The 22,091-nt window shown below is 35.5% G+C and overlaps 1 protein-coding gene across 1 annotated transcript in view; it reads right to left on the reverse strand.

The window, feature by feature from the left end:
• per (period circadian regulator) overlaps positions 1–22,091 on the reverse strand; it is a 157,190-nt gene that overhangs the window by 27,721 nt on the left and 107,378 nt on the right. The window contains exons 12-16 of the mRNA XM_071595307.1: positions 21,216–21,334; positions 15,786–15,944; positions 11,687–12,061; positions 9,739–9,850; positions 7,256–7,674 (exon numbers count right to left, since the gene is read on the reverse strand). Of these exons, the coding sequence (XP_071451408.1) occupies positions 7,256–7,674; positions 9,739–9,850; positions 11,687–12,061; positions 15,786–15,944; positions 21,216–21,334 (1,184 nt within the window). The remainder of the gene's footprint in view (positions 1–7,255; positions 7,675–9,738; positions 9,851–11,686; positions 12,062–15,785; positions 15,945–21,215; positions 21,335–22,091) is intronic.

The following is a 22,091-nucleotide window of genomic DNA, read 5'->3' on the forward strand; positions in this document are numbered from 1 at the left end:
TGCCATGATATGCTGTAAATATTAACATGACGTGCACCAATATACTGACGTACGTCTTTCTTTGGTCTATTTGAAGTGTATGTTTATATAAATGTATGCATAAGTACATATATGAGCTGGTGTATTCAATTCATTCATAAGCTGGCAGTGGGCATAGAATTAAAGCATGAACATGTGTAAAGAATGGCATTCAGCAGTGACGTCACAATAGGGATGGGCAGCATTAATTTGAAAGTAACAAAATATCTTAGAGAAACTGTATCTACACAATTTTACTTCATATGGAGAATATTGATATTTTAATACGTTAGTTGTAGCTACTTGGCACAATATAATTTTATTCCAAAGATACCTTTGAAAGAGGTTTATGGTTTTCAGATACCACCAAACGTCAGAACGCCTAATCATGGTGAAAGAAAAGACTACTTGAGTATTGCATTGGCAATTTTCCTGTCAAGGCTCCTGCACCAGAATTATTTCCAAACAATATAATATTCGCTAATCAGTTTCAATTCAGATGAATTCAAATTTATAAACATGCATCCAGTCAAACATTATAATCATTATACCCTGGGACACAATTTATTACATAAAAATGCAGAACTCATTTGTCAAAGGCATAGAATATAAATAGAAAATGTAAGTTGATTGAAATTAGTAAGTATAAGTCGAATAATTTTTTATCCATTAGGTGCAGACTTAGTCATTTTAATATAACTGTACTTGCATTACTAAATTATTTACAGATTTCCAAGAGGAAAGGGTGGTAACTTGGGAGAGAATTCGGAGCATGATCAAAGTTTCTCCAGGTCATTTCTTAGGCATGCACCTGCACTTGTACAGGTGTTTGTTTACTGGATTTTGCCACAACCTTTTAATGGCAATGATTAATGACTAAATTATAATGTAAAGCTGTAACTAATGGCAGTTATATTGAGAACTTTGTAAAACATTTAAATAGTAAGCATATATGTACATACTTTAAATAGTGATTGTGCAAAATAAATTTCTTGTTGAATGCATCGCTAAGTATCTAAAAATGTAGAGTTTGAATGAGTTTTAATGAAACTAATGAGAATAGTTTAAAATCATAGGACAGTAAATCAAGCACAGTAAATTCTGTAATTCATCAAATTAATCCCAAAATCTGATCACTCTTTAGGCAAACTTTTCAAAATATTATTTTTCAAAAAACAGTTGTGTTCAATACCATTATATTCTGCATTAAGTGATATGACGCATTTGGTTCAAGAATAATGCTAACAGTAAAAATGTCTGAGAAATTATTGTGGAAAATTCATCAGAAACAAAAATATAATTCTTAATTTGTATTTATATGCTTAATTTTTGACATTTTACTGTAGGGTAAGTTGGCCAATTCCTATTCATTTAATTTAGGCAGAGAACCTATGGATACCAGCCCCTTAATAGGTGCAGCATCTACTTTGAAATAACTGTATATAGAGCATACCTTATATGCCTAATTGGAAGACAGTACCAAAATAAGGAGATTTTGTTTTTTGAGCTATATTAGAAAAAAAACTTCTGGTGCCTAGGATTGGCAAGTATAGTACGCCTAAAGTTTGCTATTTGTATTTCATAATCAATTTTACATGTATATTGCTCATTTACAAAAGATTCTCTTCCACAAAATTAACATATTTACTGCATGCCAATAGATCCATTTCATCCTCAAACCTCCCGTGAGACTGCTTCAAATTTAATTTTCACTTTTTCACTAAGGGTCAGATATCCTATTTAAATCCCCCCAGCCTACTATTTCTCATCTTCTGTGTCTTCACACTGATCATCATCCTCACTGCTGCTCAATGCATTGGAGAATCAGGGAAATTGGTTGAGCTTGATCAATGTCATATGTCGTGTGCCACCATAATAGAAGAAGGGACCATTTGGTCTCAATTTTACCCAAATGAAGACCTCTATATTTCTATCTATCTAACAGTAAGACTTGAACTAATTTAATAAGCTTGTTCAAATGTAAATATTTTGCCCTCTTGCATTCCTTTTAGCATGTTACTAGACAAGCTCTCACTAACCTTACACTTGATGTATAAGGTGCAACTTAAAAACTATATTTTATATAAACACAAGAGTATCAGTTCCAAAAAAATATTTCATGACTGCATGCATCAATGAGTTATAATTTGAAACATAAATATTCTGAAAACCACTTTCAGCTTCCAAAATGCATTGCATTGTTTATTTCTTTAACAAGTAGCATACAATTATTTATGAACTTGCATGTTAAACCCACCATATTTTAAAGCAAACATTTGACATGTTTATAAGACAAGTAGTAATATGAATTAGAATGTTAGGGACATAAATGATAATGCAAACATGACAGAAAGTATGGAGATTTGAAATGCCATGAAAAATCTTCTATGAAAACCTATGTGTGTAACAACTTAGCTGCTATTCCAGCATTTATTTCCCATTAAAGAGCCCACCATAACCATTCTCCTTGGACATCACCTTAAGATAACAAAGCCCCAATCTGGTGATTTCCCATTACCCTGTTTGTAATGAAGAATATAAACTCCTGGGACTACAGAATAGGAAGGGTGCTGATAGGTGAAGGATCTGTGCCTCATCACAAGTGAATTGAGTTAGAAAATATTACTCTGGCATCATGCTGAAATTGGTTTGTATAATTATGATATTTCCAGTTGATATCATGGAGGGATTAAGTTGAATGCTTGATCACATGGAATTAGATAACATTTGTGCATCAAAATTATTCCGTCCAGGTTGCTTTCAGGAATTTGTTTTCTTAGAGCTGGAAAATAACATGTTTTTCCATGTTCCAACCTTTGAACGTGGAAAAAAATAGCCTACTAATATTTTGACCAATAAGGTAAGTTTTAATCACAGCAAGGTCTATTGCATGTAAGTTTCTCAATTCTATTCTACGTTTCAGAATTTTCTGTACCAGTATGTAGTCAGCAATAAATAAAGTTGGGTGAGAGGGAATGGTGGGATCATATTTTAGTGCCAATATTTTGCACATAAAGAGCATTAAAAACAGAGATGAATATTGGAGATGAAAGTATTTACAGATATCTTGGTTCTAAAAATTTTTTTGGTACTGGAAAAGTTATTACCATTCAAGAAATTACTTATTCAAATTACCTCAATACTTTTTTCAGGTATCCACACATGAGTGGATTATTTGTCTATAATAAGTACTTTAAACAGAATCAATAAATGTACCTACTCAAAGTCAGTGAAGATGACTCTGGGAGATGAAGAATTTCAAGTTTTTAAACTGTGTCACAAGTGGAATTAATTTAGTAGGTACTTAAACTATGAAAATATTTTGCAGCTATCAAATGTTGAAAGAAGATCCCAATGATAAAGCATACAAATTACAGAAAACAACTATATTTGCAATTGGAGGATTTCCTCCAACAGCAGCAGCAGAAAAAAGGAAAAATACCACACTTCAAGTTAATGCAATTATGTACTGCTTAAGAAACCAATACATTATCACTTACCTCATTCTCTTCAAGAAAGGGAATACAACAAAAGTCAAATGGCGGTGACAAAGGATTAGCCAAGAAGAATCACTGACACCGATGCCATGATGGATGAATGGATATGCTAGGAAAACCTTAAATAAATATAATGTTTGCAACTACTGAGCCAATTTCCTTGTAGGTGTTGAGAGAAAACATCTTCTCAAACCAAAAAGGTACTAAAAATACCCAAGTTAATGAGTGCAGAGGCAATGAGGCTCAATGAATGCTTCAAATAGATGTGGCATTCCAATGTTGAGTATTTATTGTGGTTTTACATCCTGTTCTCCTTAAGAAATTAATTTTGAAAGAATGGTGTCAGTTCATGGATAACAATCACTTCACTGAGAAATGAAATAATGCTAGAGTTGATAATATTTTTATAAATATACTAAAATCAATGATGATATTGTATTAATGACCCCTACAAATGCATATCTGACCCATTCTTTCATTTCTACAAATATATCTGAATACTGTACAATGCAACCATACTTTATGTTACAAAGTTGTCAGCACTTTCATTGTAAGAACTTAATAGGTCAACATGAGTGATGCCATAATCACCCAACAATGAGTAATAAGAATATAAAATCATTTAGCTTTTGATATCTAGTATATGTAATATCACAGTTGAATGATCAGATGCAGGGAGTACCTACATGTATGTATATATTAACATCATTTTGAGTGAAAAAAACTTCACATTCTCACTTTAAACCATTAATTTTAATCAACTCCATTTAATGACTTCAAATATCATTGATTGAAGATTTGAAGCTAGGAAGAGAGAATGCTGAATAATACTTTGACAGATCAATACAAACAATCCTTTTTAGCTTGAAAATCGCTAAGCCTTGGGGATATCTAAGGATTATCTAAACTATGGAACCATCATTCCAGGATCAGTAAAAACTTGATACTTGGTTAAAGAAGGTTGGTGCTGGTTATTTCAATCTGTACAAGTTGTTAAAAAAATACTTAAAGATCAATAAGGTAACATTTTTGCTGAGGCTTATGGGTTTCACCTATACATTTCATGAAATGTGCTCCAATGGGTAGTTAATACCATTTGATCAACTTGAATTGGCATCAAATTGTCACAGCAAAGCCCTGGTTGTGACAGGAACTCTACTTTTATCTTTTATAACCCTTATACTTTCAGAGATGATGAATTACAGAATTCTTGTCTCACAAATGAACAATTATCTTTAGCTTGCTACATTATATTTTGCCCACAAATTTTCTCTCACCAGTTTTTTCTGGTGGCATGTTGATTTTCTAGAAATTTCAAAGAGTTGGCTGAAAGGTGCACAGAACACAATACCTATGACTTTTATGACTATCATTTTAATGATAAATGCTCATTTCTCTCAAGCCCCACCAATCAGCATAAGTTAATGGTGGACTATTTAGAAATATGGGTATTTTGAAATGGCGGAAGTATTTTGAAAGATGAGTTTTATCAATGGTGGACTACTCAAAAAAATGTTGCAAAAACATAATACATTGGTGGGAGACAGGGTCAAAAACAAGAAACTACTGTGGGCTGGCACTTCTGTTACAATCAAAAACTGCACAACAAAAATCTGGTGATATCCCACAGAGTATCTCTCATTGTTTGGATATACAATGCATATAAACCATTGATATCCAAGATTATTATTAGATATTCTACTGGTTAAGACAGGTTTTGAATGGACATAGAAAATGAAATAGAACGGACAATTGGGCCGAGTCAAGTAGTTGCCAGGACTAATTGTCATTGTATTCTCCATCATAGCTGCCTTGGGAGAGATAATTGAGGTGGTCTCCTATTGCCTTCCTCAATGGTGTTTTTAATGTAACGTCATCAAACTCAATTAATCAATGTCTACAATACATTCAGAGTAGGTTAGCATTTAATCTTGCCATAAATGGAGGGATATAGCTTCAAGCACAAATAGATTATTAGTCCTTTCAAACTAATTGCATACCATTTTGCAATGATTCAACAATATATAATAATTCAATTGGTACCAATTTTATGCTTCAATCATGTTCACTTGATATTTACCCATAAAAGACACTTTAATTCAGGTTCATAGACACAGTTTCCTTTGCAATACACAAAAAGTGAGTCACAAAGGAAAATATCAAATTTTCAAAGCAGCTACTTGAATAAAACTTCCTAAAATGTAGGCACCTTCATAACAAGTAGTACCTAGCAATGAATTAAATTAAATAGAAACATCACATTATTCTTGGAGTATGCAGCCATCTTTGAGAATAATAATCATGCCTCATTACTACCCTCAGTCATTTTTTCTGGAGCTTACACAAGTGTATCAGGTATGCAATAAATTTTAAAATTTGTCCCAAATTAAAAATGTTGTTTACAGAATGGCACCGACTGCTTTTTTTGTAATTAGAGACTTAAATATTATAAATCAATGTACATACTGTTAACAAAAGATAAAATACTCCCTATTCACATTAAAATATCAGTATTCCCCAAATGAGCAATTATATGAACTTAAATGCCACATTGTGGTGCCTACCCCTATCATTCAAGGCTTCACTTGTAGTCAACCAGCTTCAAATAAACATTGTGAAATTAATTTTTCAAATGTTTTTCAAGAGTTTCAAGAAGTTCCATTTTTATAGTGCAATTATGCACTTAGTTCATGAAGTTTTCATTGCTTGATGTAAATTGATCAACATTCTAATTGAGAAAAGGGCATAAATGATATTATATCTGTTGTACCTGCCATTATGAACTACAAGATGAATGATCCCCATCCCATCTAATAAAATTTAAAGCCCTTGTCCAATTAAGGATGCAGAAAAAGATTTTTTTGGCCACGGTATCTTAAGTCCTTGACTTTCTGTCTAAGGATCAAATTGTATGGTATTGACATCAGAGCAAAGATAGAGAGGTTCATATGTATTATGGGGGCAATGCAAAGACATCTCCCTTCTCTACATCAGTGGAGCAGAATCAATATTTTCCCTGTCCTTTTCAAAGCTTAATGTAGTAACTGGAATTCTTCCACCAAATACTCTTATAGTGAACATATGTCAACTGCAATTGCACACTAATACACAGAAGCAGTGATAATATGCATCTGTTTCAAGTAATTAATAGATCCATATGTTTTTTTAGATTATATGGGGAAAATCCCACATCTTTTAAAGAATTTTCCAGAAAAAATCTTGGACTTTCAAAATATTGTCCCACATAGCCTTAATTTTTTTCCATTTTATTTGAATCGCACAAAATATTTTTCTATATATGGAAATTTTCAAACTTGCAACAAAAGTGCTGAATGACTCGTGCATAAAAAAGTTTTATTATTAGCTGACTATGGTTTGGGCTCAATGTCATGAGGTCTATCATACATGTATGATGTTACAGAGCCCCATGACAATCTGATGTGCTTACCTTTAAAGTGGTATGCTGAGCATCAAAACCAAAATTGGATAAAATTGAAAACATAGAAATGCAGGAATCTCTTGCAAACTGCCACAGCAATTTAGCTGAATTTTGGCATGCGGCAATAGATTGCTGCACAAATATTTTGCACAAGAATACCCAAAATGAGGAAGAGTGGCACCACACCTCACAAAAACCACTCATAAACATAGAAATACTGTTTGCTGGCATGTGTCTCTGTTTAAATTAGTTTTGATTAGACCATCCTCTCCTCCTCCGGCCCCCCATGGATTCGACTGACCTGTAAGTGAGGCAAGGCTGAGTCCCGGTGTTCATTGGGGTCAGCGTCACCGAGATTGGAGGCCACAGGTTGACTGATGGCAGGGGAGACAAAGGTCGGTCCACCACAGACATCCTGAGGTTTCCCTTGGCATTCTGTGCAACAGAAGATGAAGCCATGGTGCTGGCACTGGGGAGTGCCGTAGCCTTAACTGGACCCATGGTGCTGCTTACTGCGGGGGGAGGAGGGGCCGTGGTGACCGCCATGGGGAGTTGGCACTCGGCCCACTGCCGGTGGTGGCTCCCGACCACAATGCCCCCGTGCTGGTACTGCTGCTGTGGAGGCTGCTCAATGTGCTGGTGCTTCACCCTCTGGCGGTCCCCCTCCATTGAGTGGGACCCACTGCGCTTTACCCCATGCATCATGGTGTTCATTGGCTCCTGAAAATCAACAAGCCCCTCTCATGTGTGTTTCTACATACATACATATGAGTTATGCAATACATATTTGTGTATACATTATGTATCACATATGCCAGTTATAACTTCCCTCAAACATCAATATACAATTATCTTTCGTCAATCAGATATTCCACACCTCTGTCTACATAAGACTCACGAATAAACCACAGGTCGGACAAAAACCACCACTATACCACGTGCCACCCATACCACACCGAGCAGCTCTCTCCCATGCTCAAACTCCACCGCCAACCACTGCCACTGAATCTTCAATAATCCAAACCCCCTTAATGAAATTCTCTCCAATTCACACAACTCTCTTGTTACCTATGGCACCCCAAAGACCTGATGAAATTAAAAAATCCTCCAAAATTTCCGTGTGCCTTCCAGAAGTAATAATAACCCACTCGGTCTCTCCACCTGCACCACTTAATTGTCAGACACTCAAATATACCCTCAAAGACCTTTTACCCATTCAGACCAACCACAAAATAATGGTTAACCTGTTGCCTAAATGTCAATTTTAAATAGCATTCTAATACATATATCTCTCTGGCATCTTGAAAACCAATAAATTCAATCTAAATCCCCCAAAACCCATGAATGAACACCGACACGTTGCAACCATATGTAAAATTTGTCCCATCTTCCACACTCAAAAATGGGAATGTATTGCCTAATAAATAGACTACTTTAAATGTAGACACACAAAAATACATAGGACACTCATAGAAGTTTTTCCAAATTTTTAGTGAATGCACAACCACCATTTTCGGAAGGAAAAATGAGAATCTACTTCTCCTTCAGCAGATGAAAGTATATCCATTGAAAATTTCAAGCATCTGTAAGTGTTACATTAATTATACATACGATACATAGAGAGAGAGAGAGAGAGAGTAGAATGGAATTCTGCAGTAAACCAATCCTAGGGTTCAAATACTGATGATGATATACATATATATGAACAATATGGACATAGTATCTGCATCTTAAACTACTCTCCAGCAACTAAATGGTTTTTATAAAAAGTATCTGGGAAAATTTTGGAAAAATAGATTTATTTCAAATATTGCTACCCTGCCTCAAAATTCTTCAAAGCACTTCTTCCGTTAAGCATCGACACACTTTTGCCAGCAGCTTTTCCATGACTAGAAGACTCCCTGGTAGGTGGATTCCAGAAGGTCCTTAAGGGTACTCGTGGAAGCTTCTTTGATGACACTTAGGGTCCCATGGTGGTGTCCTTTGAGGGAGGACTTCACTTTTGGGAATAGGTAATAGTCTTTGGTGCCAAGTCGGGACTGGCAGGGGGTTCGGGAATCCTTGCGATGCTATTACATAAGGTCTTTTCAAAGCTCTTAGTCATCTGTCAAGACCTTCGGGACAAGTTTAGAGTGTATCTTTTGCATCGCCAAATTTTCAGTGATATAGTTTCATCTTATCAATGCCAATACAATCTGCAATCATGTACACATTGAACCGAATACAGCACTTCATGCGAATGTCAGGGAAACATTGTTATAGATACTTTTTATACAAACCATGCATGATTCATCCTTTTCTCATGCCCAGAAATTACTACTCTGTGTTATTTGCATGAAATTACAATCACTGCAGTGATATTCATTCTTTTTGAGATGGTATGCATTATCACACAAAAGGGTTTAAGATAAATGAGCTATCTAAGAATAACCAGCATCATCAAAATTAAATTATATGCATTATAAATGGTATGCATTATCGTACAAAAGGGTTAAAGATAAATGAGCTATCTAAGAATAACCAACATCATCAAAATTAAATTATATTTAATATGTAATGGAGGGATCAAAGTCATTATTTGGAAATGAATTTTGGGTATGGAATCCAGGTATTATTTTTGTGAGGACACCTATTTGCCAAGTTTACGTGCCAGACTTTCCATTCACACTCTTTTACCCTATTTATTCATATACGGATGAAGAACCCAGGTCAAATCCAGGCCTCATGAAATAAACATCAACATTTACATTATGAATACGATGAAAAAACAAATATTTACAATACCTGTGCTTTCTCATGGGTGCTCTTACGCCCATCTTTATGCTTCCCTTCTCTGTCCAGAGACCTCTGCTCACGGTGCTTCTGCACCATTATCTTCTCCATGTCTTCATTGTGCCTGTGGATGCAGACATAACAAAAAGATAACAGCAAGTTTTTTTTGATAACTCTTGGGGACAGTGACATTGCCTATTTTGTGAATTGTGTATACCCATGTGCACACATTGGTTATATTCTCCATATCTGATCTATATCCCTTGCCCAGTAATTCCTTTGCTCTTCCCACATTTGCTATCCTCCTCTCATAGTGGGTGAAACAGCACACGAATGCCATCTAGTACCTTCAAATATTTGGTAATTTGATTGTATCCTGCCAATTTTAATGAGGATCATTCTTTCTTAAGGGCCTAGTGGTATCTGCCCACCCAACAGAATGTCCATGGTTTGATTCCTGTTCTAGGAAAACTATTTTCTATTCAGAGTCTGCACCCCTTCCACATTGACTTCATACATTCTTCTTTTCCTTCAATGTGCATAACTACTCAATTTATGTATATCCTATCTAAGCATAAATTAATTTGTTTCTTCAATATCTCTTTTATAGAATATCATACATATGGACAGTAGCCATAAATTCTCATAAAACTTGCTTCAACACAATATCATTCTTAAGACACTAAACCATTTGCATCAGCCAAAGGAGCACTGTAAATACATTGGACATACATGACATTTTGAAACAGTGAACTTGATATCAATTTTCATCTAAGCTTTATCACCCTATTCAAATTCAAGAAGACATTTTGAAGTACTATATATAATCAATTCACTGCATGGTGATTTCAACTTCCAAAAATATTTCTGTATGTATGTGAAAAGAAGTTTGAGAATTTACTCAAATATACCAATTTATCACCATAATTAGATTGGCAACTACCACCTTTATATCGCTGAGAGCAGAAAAAGATGACAAGAGAAAATATTAAATTAAATTGCCAATTATCATGACTCAAATCTTTCTTACTACTGAATCGGTAAATAATTCACTCATAGCCCCTTCACTTGCCTAGAGTGAGAGGATGCATTCAAGGCAAACTATTGATCATCCTACATCAAATATGACTCACCAATAGCTTTGACTGCAATGGCTATTTACAGAGGGAAGAGATGATATTTATACATGATGAAGTCCCATTATGATACAGAAGAAAAACATATCCCTTGCCAGTTTTTCTGGAAAGGGATATCTGGAATGGTTTCAACAAACCTATATTTCAAAGCATTGTTATATATATACAATGAAATACACATTTACTTCTCTCAAAAATGTATTCTTAACTTTGTGCATGGCAAAGTGGCGTTTGAAGACAGATAATGTGTGATATAATAGAGATAACATATGTATTTCATGGTAAGCTTTGGTTCTAAACTTCCTACAAATGAATAATGCTACATGTATCTGACCATGCGAGCTACTTGCGTTTATGTACTTTATGCAGAATGTAATCCGTTGGAACATATTTAATAACATCAAACAGCATATTTTACTATCATGTGATTTGAGTGTGAAACATTCCTTGATGAAAATCAACACTTGTGCTTTTTTACACATTACACATTGTGAATCATTAATTGCTTAGAGAAGTGACTAAATATACATTAATTAGGAACAAAACTGTATAAAATTATAAGGAAGCCATTGCAAGGACATGTGGCTTCAGGATGCCAACTACAAATGAAATGGGTGAGGAAGAAGAGGGCAGAGATAGAGTTGCATCAAGTTAATACGCCAGAAAAACCCTCGTTTTGCATTTGAATAGCGTGAGGGGAGAAGTTAAATGTTAATCAGTCAGTGTGCCAAGCCTTCACTCCAATACTTTCCCTCAGAATTATGTTCCCTACTGTTTAACAGGGCAGGGAGACAGGTGAGAACACGCACGGGGGTGACACAGACCTGCTGAGGAGTGCTTCCGTTAGGTGTGGGCCATGGTATGTCCCCTCGGGGCTGGTTGATTGCTGACTGGGTGCCCCTCTGCCCTTCTCCTGGCCACCTAGCATCACGAGACAACCCTTGGTGTTGGCCTGCCCATCCATGGCAGAGCCCCGGCTGCCCCTAAACAACTTGGCATTGCTGTTTGTGGGCTTGATGGCTTTCACACCCCCCACTGGCTCGTGGTCTTCCTGGTAGCTTCCCCCAACGACACCCTCTGGCGCAGCCTCCCTCCCTCTCCCAGCACTCTCCCCCGCCCTGCCTCCCACCCCCGTGCCTCCCCTCGCTCTGCTCCCACTCCCCCCACTCTCACTCTCATTGGCTTGCGACGAGTACTTCCTGTTTTGGGAATGCAACAACAACACCCTCACTAAAGAATTTGGCCCTGAATAGAGTTGCACACACAGAATTCATTTAAAACAAACAGCAATTCTATTCTACAGAAATACTTAATGGAGAAATATATTTTGGATATAATCAAGATGTTCTTATGTGCTTTATGAAGTTTGAGAAGGCGTCCATCCATGTAGAAGAGACATAGTTAGTGGAAATATTGTGGATGATGGAAGTGGATTGGCAGGACAGGCAAATAACTCAATCTTGCACATGAATCAGATTGTATGAATAAGGTCAAGGAGGGGGAATTGGTTTGGGCAGTGATTGGGAGGAGAATGAAGCACATCACAAATGCTTTTTGACTTCTATACAGAGGAAATTTTAAGGCTGGCCTGGACAGGAATTAATTAGGGAAAAAAAGGTGATTAAGCAAGTTAGATTTGCAGATGATCAAACAAAGATAGTCAGGCAGCCGAGGGATGGCAGTCATTGTTGAGTGCTTGACAGGTGCAAGGCAAGGAGTGTAGCATGAAGATAAACCACAAGAAAACCAAAATAATGGGATTCTCGAGATGTAGAATGGCTGGGTGGAACATTAAAGTAGGAGGGAATAGATGAAAGCAGATGGAGCAGTTCATTTATCCGTGCAGTATTTTAGAGGAGAATAGGAGTAGTAATGGGGACATTAGGAGAAGAATTGTGTGGGTGAAAAAGAAGTATATACAATAAGAAGAGAACTAGATGATGGCAGGTACACTATGTAAAGATTTGAATATCACGGAACAATTAAAGACTACCGGCATGATAGAGCAGCATATTTTATTTTTAATAGATTTGATGCTTTGAAGACATGGGTACGGCGGGGAAAGGAGAAAGTAAGTTTGGCAGAGAGGAAGGCAAATGTTGAAGTTTTAAATAAGATGGGAAAACAAGAAAGTTGTTTGACAAAATGTAAAACAGACAAAAGATTCATGTTGAGGATATATTGAATTTTTGTGGGATGTTGAAGACTTTGCTAGAAGGGAGACTCTTGGGTAAGAGGGGTAAAGGAAGTAAGCAACTAGGCTTTTTAGAAAACATAAAGGCACGCAGATGCTACAAAGAAATTAAGAAATAAATAACGTAGGGCAAACAAGAGGAAGTTTTAATGATACATGGAAGATGATAGGCAAAAGGAACCATAGAAAACCTGCTTTCAATTGGTAGAATACCTTAAATGAATAGCATCATTGGGTAACTTGGAGATGCTGTTGAACTGAAACTACCCTACTTAAATGTTAATAGCATTACATTTTTCACCGGATATTCAAATGCTCTTTCTCAATGGTTATTCAAAATTTCCACATAGGCAGTAAAGTTTACACAGGTGCATTGTTTTGGGCAACATTTTTTATCAAAATGAGAAAGGTAGACTATGCAAGGAATCAACACTGAGGAAAATGACTTGTCTACATTTCAATGTGCTAAATTTGTTGAGTTGAATTATATTGTAATAATTAAAAACAAAGTGAGACAGTTCTAGTGACTGATACATGATGGTCATTAGAAACACTTATAGAACAAATAATGAATGTGATAAACTTGTACATTCTAGAAGTGCTGGTATACACAAGGACATGGATTGTTAATTGTAGAATGAGGAGTGACATCCACAATTACAATAGGAGGAAGAATCATTTACATTGACCTGCCCTTTTGAAAACTCAAGAGAACAAGGAATAGCATCATGTAATGGGAGTAGAAGTATTCAGCAATTTGCAGGTTGATGCACAAAATGACCCTCTAATAGGGTTCAAAAGTAAATAGAGTATATGGCATATTTGATATCCATTTTATACACTACAAGAGGCTCTAGAGATAAATCAGTAAGCTTAAAATAAAACTGCCACTTATATACTCATTTCTGTAAACCTTCATCTGCATATCTTAAGATGATGCCTATAATATTTGTAATATTTCTACAACTAATAAAATTATTATTATCATATCCTGGAGTTTGGAGATTGTAAATAAAGAGTGTGAATTGATGGCTAGATAGACTGGGAAATATTGAATGGTTGACAACAAAATACACATGTATGCAATGACAACCTATTTTTTACAACTGAGAATGACTAGTCACAAGTAAAGGAATGATGGTAGTAAAATCATCAACATAAACCACAAGTATGGATGGCACTATAACCATCTCAAAGATGCTGTAGGAAATTTCATGAGTTTAATGGAGTCATACATTAATGTAGAATGAAAGGCAGGAATTTCACAGGGCAAAAATCATTTGCCTAGATCAGATTTGAATCTGAATGCTTCAATGTGCCAAGCTACCAAGGTGAATATCCACAGTGCAAGAGAACAACTAGTAGCTTAAATGTCTGAAGCACTTGACTGAATTCAGGGAGAAATCCTGGCCACGGCAAATGATTTTGACGCTGTGAAATGCCTGTGCATTTATGTCAGCCTCCTTTATAAGTAAGTGATTCTTCTGAATAATGGTAGCAAAAATTTGAATTTTCTGTCCCAGCTCAAATTATCATTTGTGTGTTTTAATGCTGTAGTGAAACAAGAAAGCATGGAAATTCACCCATGCACTAAGATTTACAAACAAACAATCGCTTCAATTGTTTAGCAATTAAACTCACCTCCTTGTGGGTAATAAACATAAACGCTGCCGTAGGCATATATGAGTAGTAGAACATGAAATTTTATAATTCTACAGACACAAGTGCAAATGGAATTAAAAAGTCACTTATTTCATTTCAAAATATTATGGAAATTCGATAAATTTACTCCAGAGAGAACAAATAACAGGAACATGTTTCAGGAATTAATATGTTTTTATCAAATGTATTAATTTCAACAAAAAAATTAATAATTTATAATTTCCAAGGGTTCAAACAAGTCACATGATTTAAACAGCTTTCCATTGGTTTGAAGCCATGAGTTAGTCATTATTTCATGGAGGGGGATCTAGCTATGAGAATTATGGCATCATGCTTTTATCATACCTATTCAAGAAAATAGTTGCAGAGTATTTAATGAAGATTCAAGTAAATAATTTTCAATGGATGGACTCCCTCACATGTGTATCTTTCAAAAACGGTGCAGTACCTCACTCACTGCCGCAGAAATTTGCGGCACGAATTCCTAAGTGATAATTTCATGAATAGACAATATCTAACTCACGTTCAGTAAAACATGTGGAGTAGGAATCTCTTCTGAACTATCATTACATATTTGTACTGGTTTCTACTAAGTTTACCAGCATTAAATTTCATTTAATTTACACCTGATAATGCCGTTCAACGTCGAAACCTGGGTCGTGTTTTTAAATGAAGTGTGTGGAATTACAAAATCAAAAAATTCATTTCATTTAAATCCATTGTTATAATTTTACAACATTGTGTGAGGATTTTCACTTCAATGCTATGTCAGGAATTCGAGGAAAATACTTCCATTCAACTTCATCACATAGTTTGATGATTTCCATTGTGAATTCAGCCATTTTTCTCAATGTATCAGGATTTTCACCCTAACTCTAACTCAAAATGGGCAATTTTGCCGTTAGCATGATTCTTTTGCATTAAAAAAGAGTTTAATTGGTAGTGAGCAGAGCTAGAATAACTCTGTGTGTGACCAATAATTCATAAAGCCGGTACTTCTACTCATTATAAAATAGTCTCCTGTGAATTAGGTAGGGGGTCAGAGTAAACTGCATTTTGAAACTCACCTCTCACCACCGGATGCTGAACTTGAATCCATAGCATTGGGCAAGCTTTTGCCTTCCTCATCTGTACTCAGTGGTGATTGGTTGTTGCCCACACTCCCCTCCATCTTCATGTCAGCAGACTCATCTGATAGCATTGTCTTGGGCTTGCTTTCAAAAAACCTGGAAGGCAATGGATATATAGACCATCATTTTGACTTGAACTCTACTCTCCACATTCACCTTCACAATGGAACTACAACAGCAGCTCTATGTGATGATTTGTCAAGGGCAAGCAAAAAATAGGCAAAACACATAGCTTTATTGAAACATTTGGAGAAAATGCTGCAATCATAGAAATATAACTATTGGCTAAGCTGTTAGTGGCTAAGGATTCATTTATGATAAAGTCCCTTGGCTTTATAGTTGTATCTTTTCCAATTCATCCAACTTCATTTTACTTGTATATTTTTATGCATTATGGGTTTTTTACATCATGGTGCATACTCCTAGAGTATGAAATGCCCTGTAATGGATTAATGCACATCATCCATTTTTTTGGCATAACAAAAAACATCTTGAATAAAACTTATTAATGAACAAAACTGAAATTTGAAAAAACTCTTAATACTCCAATTTATGGTAAGTCCTTTGTTTGATTTTGTGCTAACCCTTCAGTCTCATTTAAGTTAAAATTGAATAAATAAAACCTAATTACATAATCTTGTACCAATTGTCACTATTATTATGATACCATATTTCACTAAATGGTATTTCTTTTTTGGCGAAGTACTAGGCGCATGCATAATAAAATGAAAAACACCTACTGCATAGGCACCTATCCATCGATAATAGATGAGAGTCCAAATATATACCATCACTGACAGCTCATTTGAAATTGTGCATGCATTACTTATCTATAGTGTACAAAGAAATATTTTATGTGTTACTGATCTCATCATGACCCCGAACTCTAGGTAAACGTCAGTTGGTTACTTATAATTTGGCTATTACAGGACACTTTTCAACCACAGTATTCAACAGATGTATAACGTATAAAGTTTATTTAAAATGAAAATGTATACTCGCATACCTATTTAATATTAATGCAATTTATTAAAAAACAGTAGTTGGAGAAATATTGATAGAGACTGCAATGTGTTTGCTTTTTTTTGATTATGCAGTATGCAGCTGACTAGTTAACTAGACATGGGTATGGAATACTTTCACCATTGTGTCTGAAAAAAAAATGTCTAACACAGTGATAGAGTCACAGGTGTGTTAAAATAAAATAACAATGACATCAAGAACCAATGAAAACATGGGCATGAAGTGCACACTATTATCACTAAAAAATTAGCAATGCAAAAGATCTGCACTAAACCCATCCTGAAGGTCTTAAGCACTTGAGGCTCCAAGGTAACAGACTACCTGATGAAAAATGGCATTGCAATGATTCCCCAACCTTCTAACAGTCCCGACTTGGCACCAGTGGACTATTCCCTATTCCCAAAAGTGAAATCCTCCCTCAAAGGACACTACCCTGGGACCTTAAGTGCCGTCAAAGAAGCTTTGCACCCTTAAGGACCTTCCGGAATCCACTTACCAGGGAGCCTTTGAGTCATGGCAAAATACACACTGTATTATGCATGTATGTTTAATGAGCCAAACAAGAACTGCTAGAGTACAGAGTTTGTACTCAATCGAATAATGATAAATATCCCTGATAATAAGTCTGTAGTGGACATTTTTGAACCAGGTTTCTCTGATCACAATGCTGTCCTAAGGGAAGTAAATTGACCCAAAAGATTAACTAGCATAACAAAAATATTTATTCTATCCACATGGAAATCTCCATGCCATGGAGATTTCCATGTGGATGTCATCACAGCAGTATTCTAATATAAATACATGTATACATAAGGAGGATAAGTATGTGAAAAATGGGCAACAGTGCATTTAAAGCACAATAGTCCCATTTCTAGCTCGCCACATTCATTGATGGAATACAAAGGATTAGTGCACAGCCATTTCTCAATCACATTTTTCAACCTTAAATTGGCTACTGAGCAGGCACCATTTAGAAACTCATTTAAAACTTTAATCGCCAAGTTGTTGCATTAGTAATGTATGTATTTGACTTAATCTGACTCCTTATTTGGTGTATGTGCTGCAATATATGAACTATTCAATACATGCAACCACATCTCTTAGAGCAAATAAAAATTTTTAATGTTATATTAATAATGGACAATGAGTAGGTCTGAGATACCCTGCACTGTGTAATGTCTAGATTGTGCTTTCTGTCATATGAGTGAACAGATGATTGGAATGTGAATAGATTAAGGCTCTTTGGATTCCTCCAAACAAACCCCTCTCCTACCCCATCTTCAATTGAATTTCTATCTATCCAATTCGCCTTTTCCATCCTTCTACACTCCCAAATCTCAACAGCCTCCAATCCTTCCTATCCTCTTGCCATATTTCCGAGCTGCACAAAATCATGCTGAATATCAAAGTTTCTTTGAGCCTTTTCATCACAATCTCACAAAATGTTCCTGTCATGAATTCCCTCCTCCTTGCAAAAGCTTCTTTGCTAAACAGAATTTTTCTTCTTGGGTCCTTTCTACTGTAACCATCTTGGCCCAAGACACTTCCAAGATACATAAACTGTTACAACTGCTACAGCTTTGCCCTCCTATTATAATGGTTAACTTAACCTGTCTCTTTCTCAAAAACAATATAACCTTTGTTTTGTTTGCATTTATTCTCAATCCATTCCTACTGTAGTGACTTTCCAATGCAGTCAACAATGCTTGCAGCTTGAGGGTGTCATCAGTGGGATGCCCAATAATTCTAATAATGTGACAAAAATAACATGGTCCATCATGAATTAGGAAAGTGAGATGAAGTTTGGCTTTCAGTCTCAGGGCTATGTGATAAAAATTCTGTTGTCTTGGAGACGAATCCACTTTAAGTTGCCAATGCTTTTAATGGTCTTTTTATTGAAACACCTGAAAAAATTCTTGGTGCTACAAACAGAGCTCAAGATGCCATGAATAATTAATCATTATAAATATAAGCTTTCTGTTTCTTAGCATACCAAATCACCTAATCTTAAACCAGTTGCCCCTTGGACAATACTACAAGTAAGTAAATACCTTTAAAGCAAAATTCTATCTGGCTGGCACACTTTAAAAATTTGCCAAGTATTTGATTCCATTTATTATTTATCTACTCACTCATTTCGCAACTTATCAATCTCTTACTGTACCTTTCCACACAAACTTAAATTATGTTTGCTAACTATTAAAAAAGGAAATGAAAAGGACTGACAATAATTATAGAACCATTAGCCTACTTTCTGATTTTTCAAAAAATCATGTTCAATTTTGGCATCTAACAAAAATGCTGCTGTTACCTTCAAACAAAATAGTTCAACATCAGATGCATCATATTTTATTAATTGCATTGTAAATTCTCTTGATAGCAATAATCAAACTTTGGGAATGTTCATTGATTTAACAAAAGTTTTCATACCATAAGTCATGGCATGTTATTACAATGCTTATGAAGTTAAAACATTACAAGACTAATTAACTATTCTTCAATTCTGAGTACATTCTACCTCCCTTCATTCTATCCTAAATGTCTCTTCCTATCATTATATCATATATCATTATCATTATAGGTATAATTTCTTCACTTCCATCACATTCTTCAAGATTCCATTGCTTAAGCATTTGTCAAAATGCTCTGCAACCTTCTTTCCTGTCTTATTTGGGTCTCTACTCGCACACAGTTGATAAATATCCCATTTAACAAACAGATAATCTTTTCTTCAAAACATCAATAAAATATTAAAATTAATATAAAAATTGTGTTCCCAAGGCTTCATCATTGGACCATCACCACTTGCTCTAGAGATAAATATCCTCCTGATAATCTTCCTAATTTAAAAACAGCTCAGTTTTCTGATGGTACAAATGTCTTAATTCAAGCCCAAAATCACTATGAGTTACAGGAAAAAGTAAATTTTAGTTTACAATATCTTCATGAATGTCTTCATAGTAATACGAGGGTCATCCGGAAAGTAGTACCCGTTCGTGAAATAAAGACACAAAAGTAAATATTAACAAACATAAAAAATTTTATTTGAAAGAGGATACTTTAAACTACTTCTCAACATAATCTCCAAGCAAATTAAGGCATTTGTCATAACGTGTGACAAGTTTCTGTATTCCTGCTGCATAGTCCTTCGCCGCCAGCTCATTGAGATACGCGAGGGACCCATCTTGCACAAATTTTTGCATAATGCAGATGGTGTTTAACAATTTCATGAACAATTGTTCGAGAAACATTGGGAAAATGCTCACAGATGTCATCAATTGTGACGCGCCGATCGTTCCTCACGAATTCGTCAACTGAGCTCACCAGTTGGTCTGTAATGACAGACGGTCTCTCCGAACGCTCATCGTCGTGTGTGTTCCCCCTCCCCATGTTGAAGTTGCGACACCACCGCCGAACAGACGACTCGTCCATTACATTGTCTCCATACACCTCCTTTAATTGGCGATGAATATCACATGGGCGAACGTTTCTTGCATTGAGGAATTTAATCACTGCCCTCACTTCACAACTGGCGGCGTACTCAATTTTTTTAAACATTGTAAACAATCACAGAAACAACACAGGCAATGCTAGCGTCACGCAACTTGGCTCAGAGAAGGCAGACAAGCCACTGAAGCTATCTGACCTCATCCAGCGGCTACTCGCGTCGTCAGCACTTCATGCGGCACGAACGGGTACTACTTTCCGGATGACCCTCGTATGTTGGCAATAAATTTGGAAAAAAATACTATCTGTTTAGGCTTTTAATATCTACTGCAGCAGTCAAATATGAAGCTCATTAATTTTGAAATATATTTTGTGAACGATACTCCCTTGTTTGGTATGACTTTTGAAAGTTCTATGAAATGGTCCAAGCAAAGTGAAAACGACATTATTTTTACATGCAATATTTCAAATTCAACATTAATGAGCCAGGACTAATATAAATAGTTCAATGTATGCCTATATATTTTACAAATTTCCAGTCCCTAATTTCCTGTGGCAAAATCTTCTGGGGTGATAGTAGTTAAAGTACTAATCCTTTGAAAATACAAAAGAAGGCTACATGCCCATGCTTTATGTCAAATTTAACATCACTAAAACAGTCAATTTTAAATAACACAAGTCTATAATGCAGATGAGTTCATCGAATATTGTAAAGAGCTGAACTAAATATTTATGCCCAAATAAATGCGTCCAACTTGTTTTCATGTGTTATTTTTTGTTGTAGTGGCAGCAAATTCCTATAATCAAATATTTCTGTATTGTTCTTTGGGTGAATAAATAAAGTTATACCTAACAATTCTCCACAAGGACGCATTCTACAGAGGAATCATAACATACCTTTGCAAATTTTCATTGTAGTTAAGTTGATTGTAGCTAGGGGGCGTTTCGGTGGAGGACTTCCCATCATAATAATCATGATGTGGCGATATTTCTCCCAGCATGACAGAATCTCTCTCCTGAAATAAAAGGTTGTCTTTAATGTTAATAAAGTGCAACTTAGTGTAGCTGCATGCATTCCTTCATGAAAGAACTAGAAAAAAAAATTAGAAAATTAAATTGAAATTATTATGCTAAATGATATATATTATTTATATTTCATTTGCCCTAAAATCTGGCACATAAAGATATATGGTACATCAAGGACTGATACACTGAATTAGAAAAATAATACAATTTTAGATTGAAGCAATATTGTTGCAGAAACACATAATGGATTTAAATTAACAGAGATTCCTCTGCTGAATAAAACATTTTGATTGTAAAAATGCATTCAACTTCAATTGAAACAAAGAGATGCTAATGAAGATTTAAGCTCCTTGGGAATATTATTATATAACTGGAGACCCAATGTTTCTGGCCACAAGCAGTTTTCCTGGTTCAAATAAGGAGGCTGGCTCCTTTCCTGGCTCCTAGGAGGAGAGGGGCACCTTGTTACCTAGTACCATACTTGGAGGTTTGTACAAATTCTAGATATTCTTGGATATGAGATTCTATGTACCTATGATTCAAGCTCCATTGCACAAATCAAATGGCCAATTTAGGTCAGGCTGAGGGATCATAAAAGTGGTTTTAAGTCAAGATAGTGGATGACTTCAGCTGTTACCAAGCATTTCATATCACAACTAAGACATGAGATACTCTCTGATGGGGCTAAAGTTTTTGCAAAAATACAGCTATATTAGTCTTGTCTGATTTAAGATTAATGAAGAGTAC

This window comes from Hetaerina americana, unplaced genomic scaffold, assembly GCF_022747635.1.
Source record: "Hetaerina americana unplaced genomic scaffold, ioHetAmer1.1.p SCAF_7, whole genome shotgun sequence".
Lineage (NCBI taxonomy): Eukaryota > Metazoa > Arthropoda > Insecta > Odonata > Calopterygidae > Hetaerina > Hetaerina americana.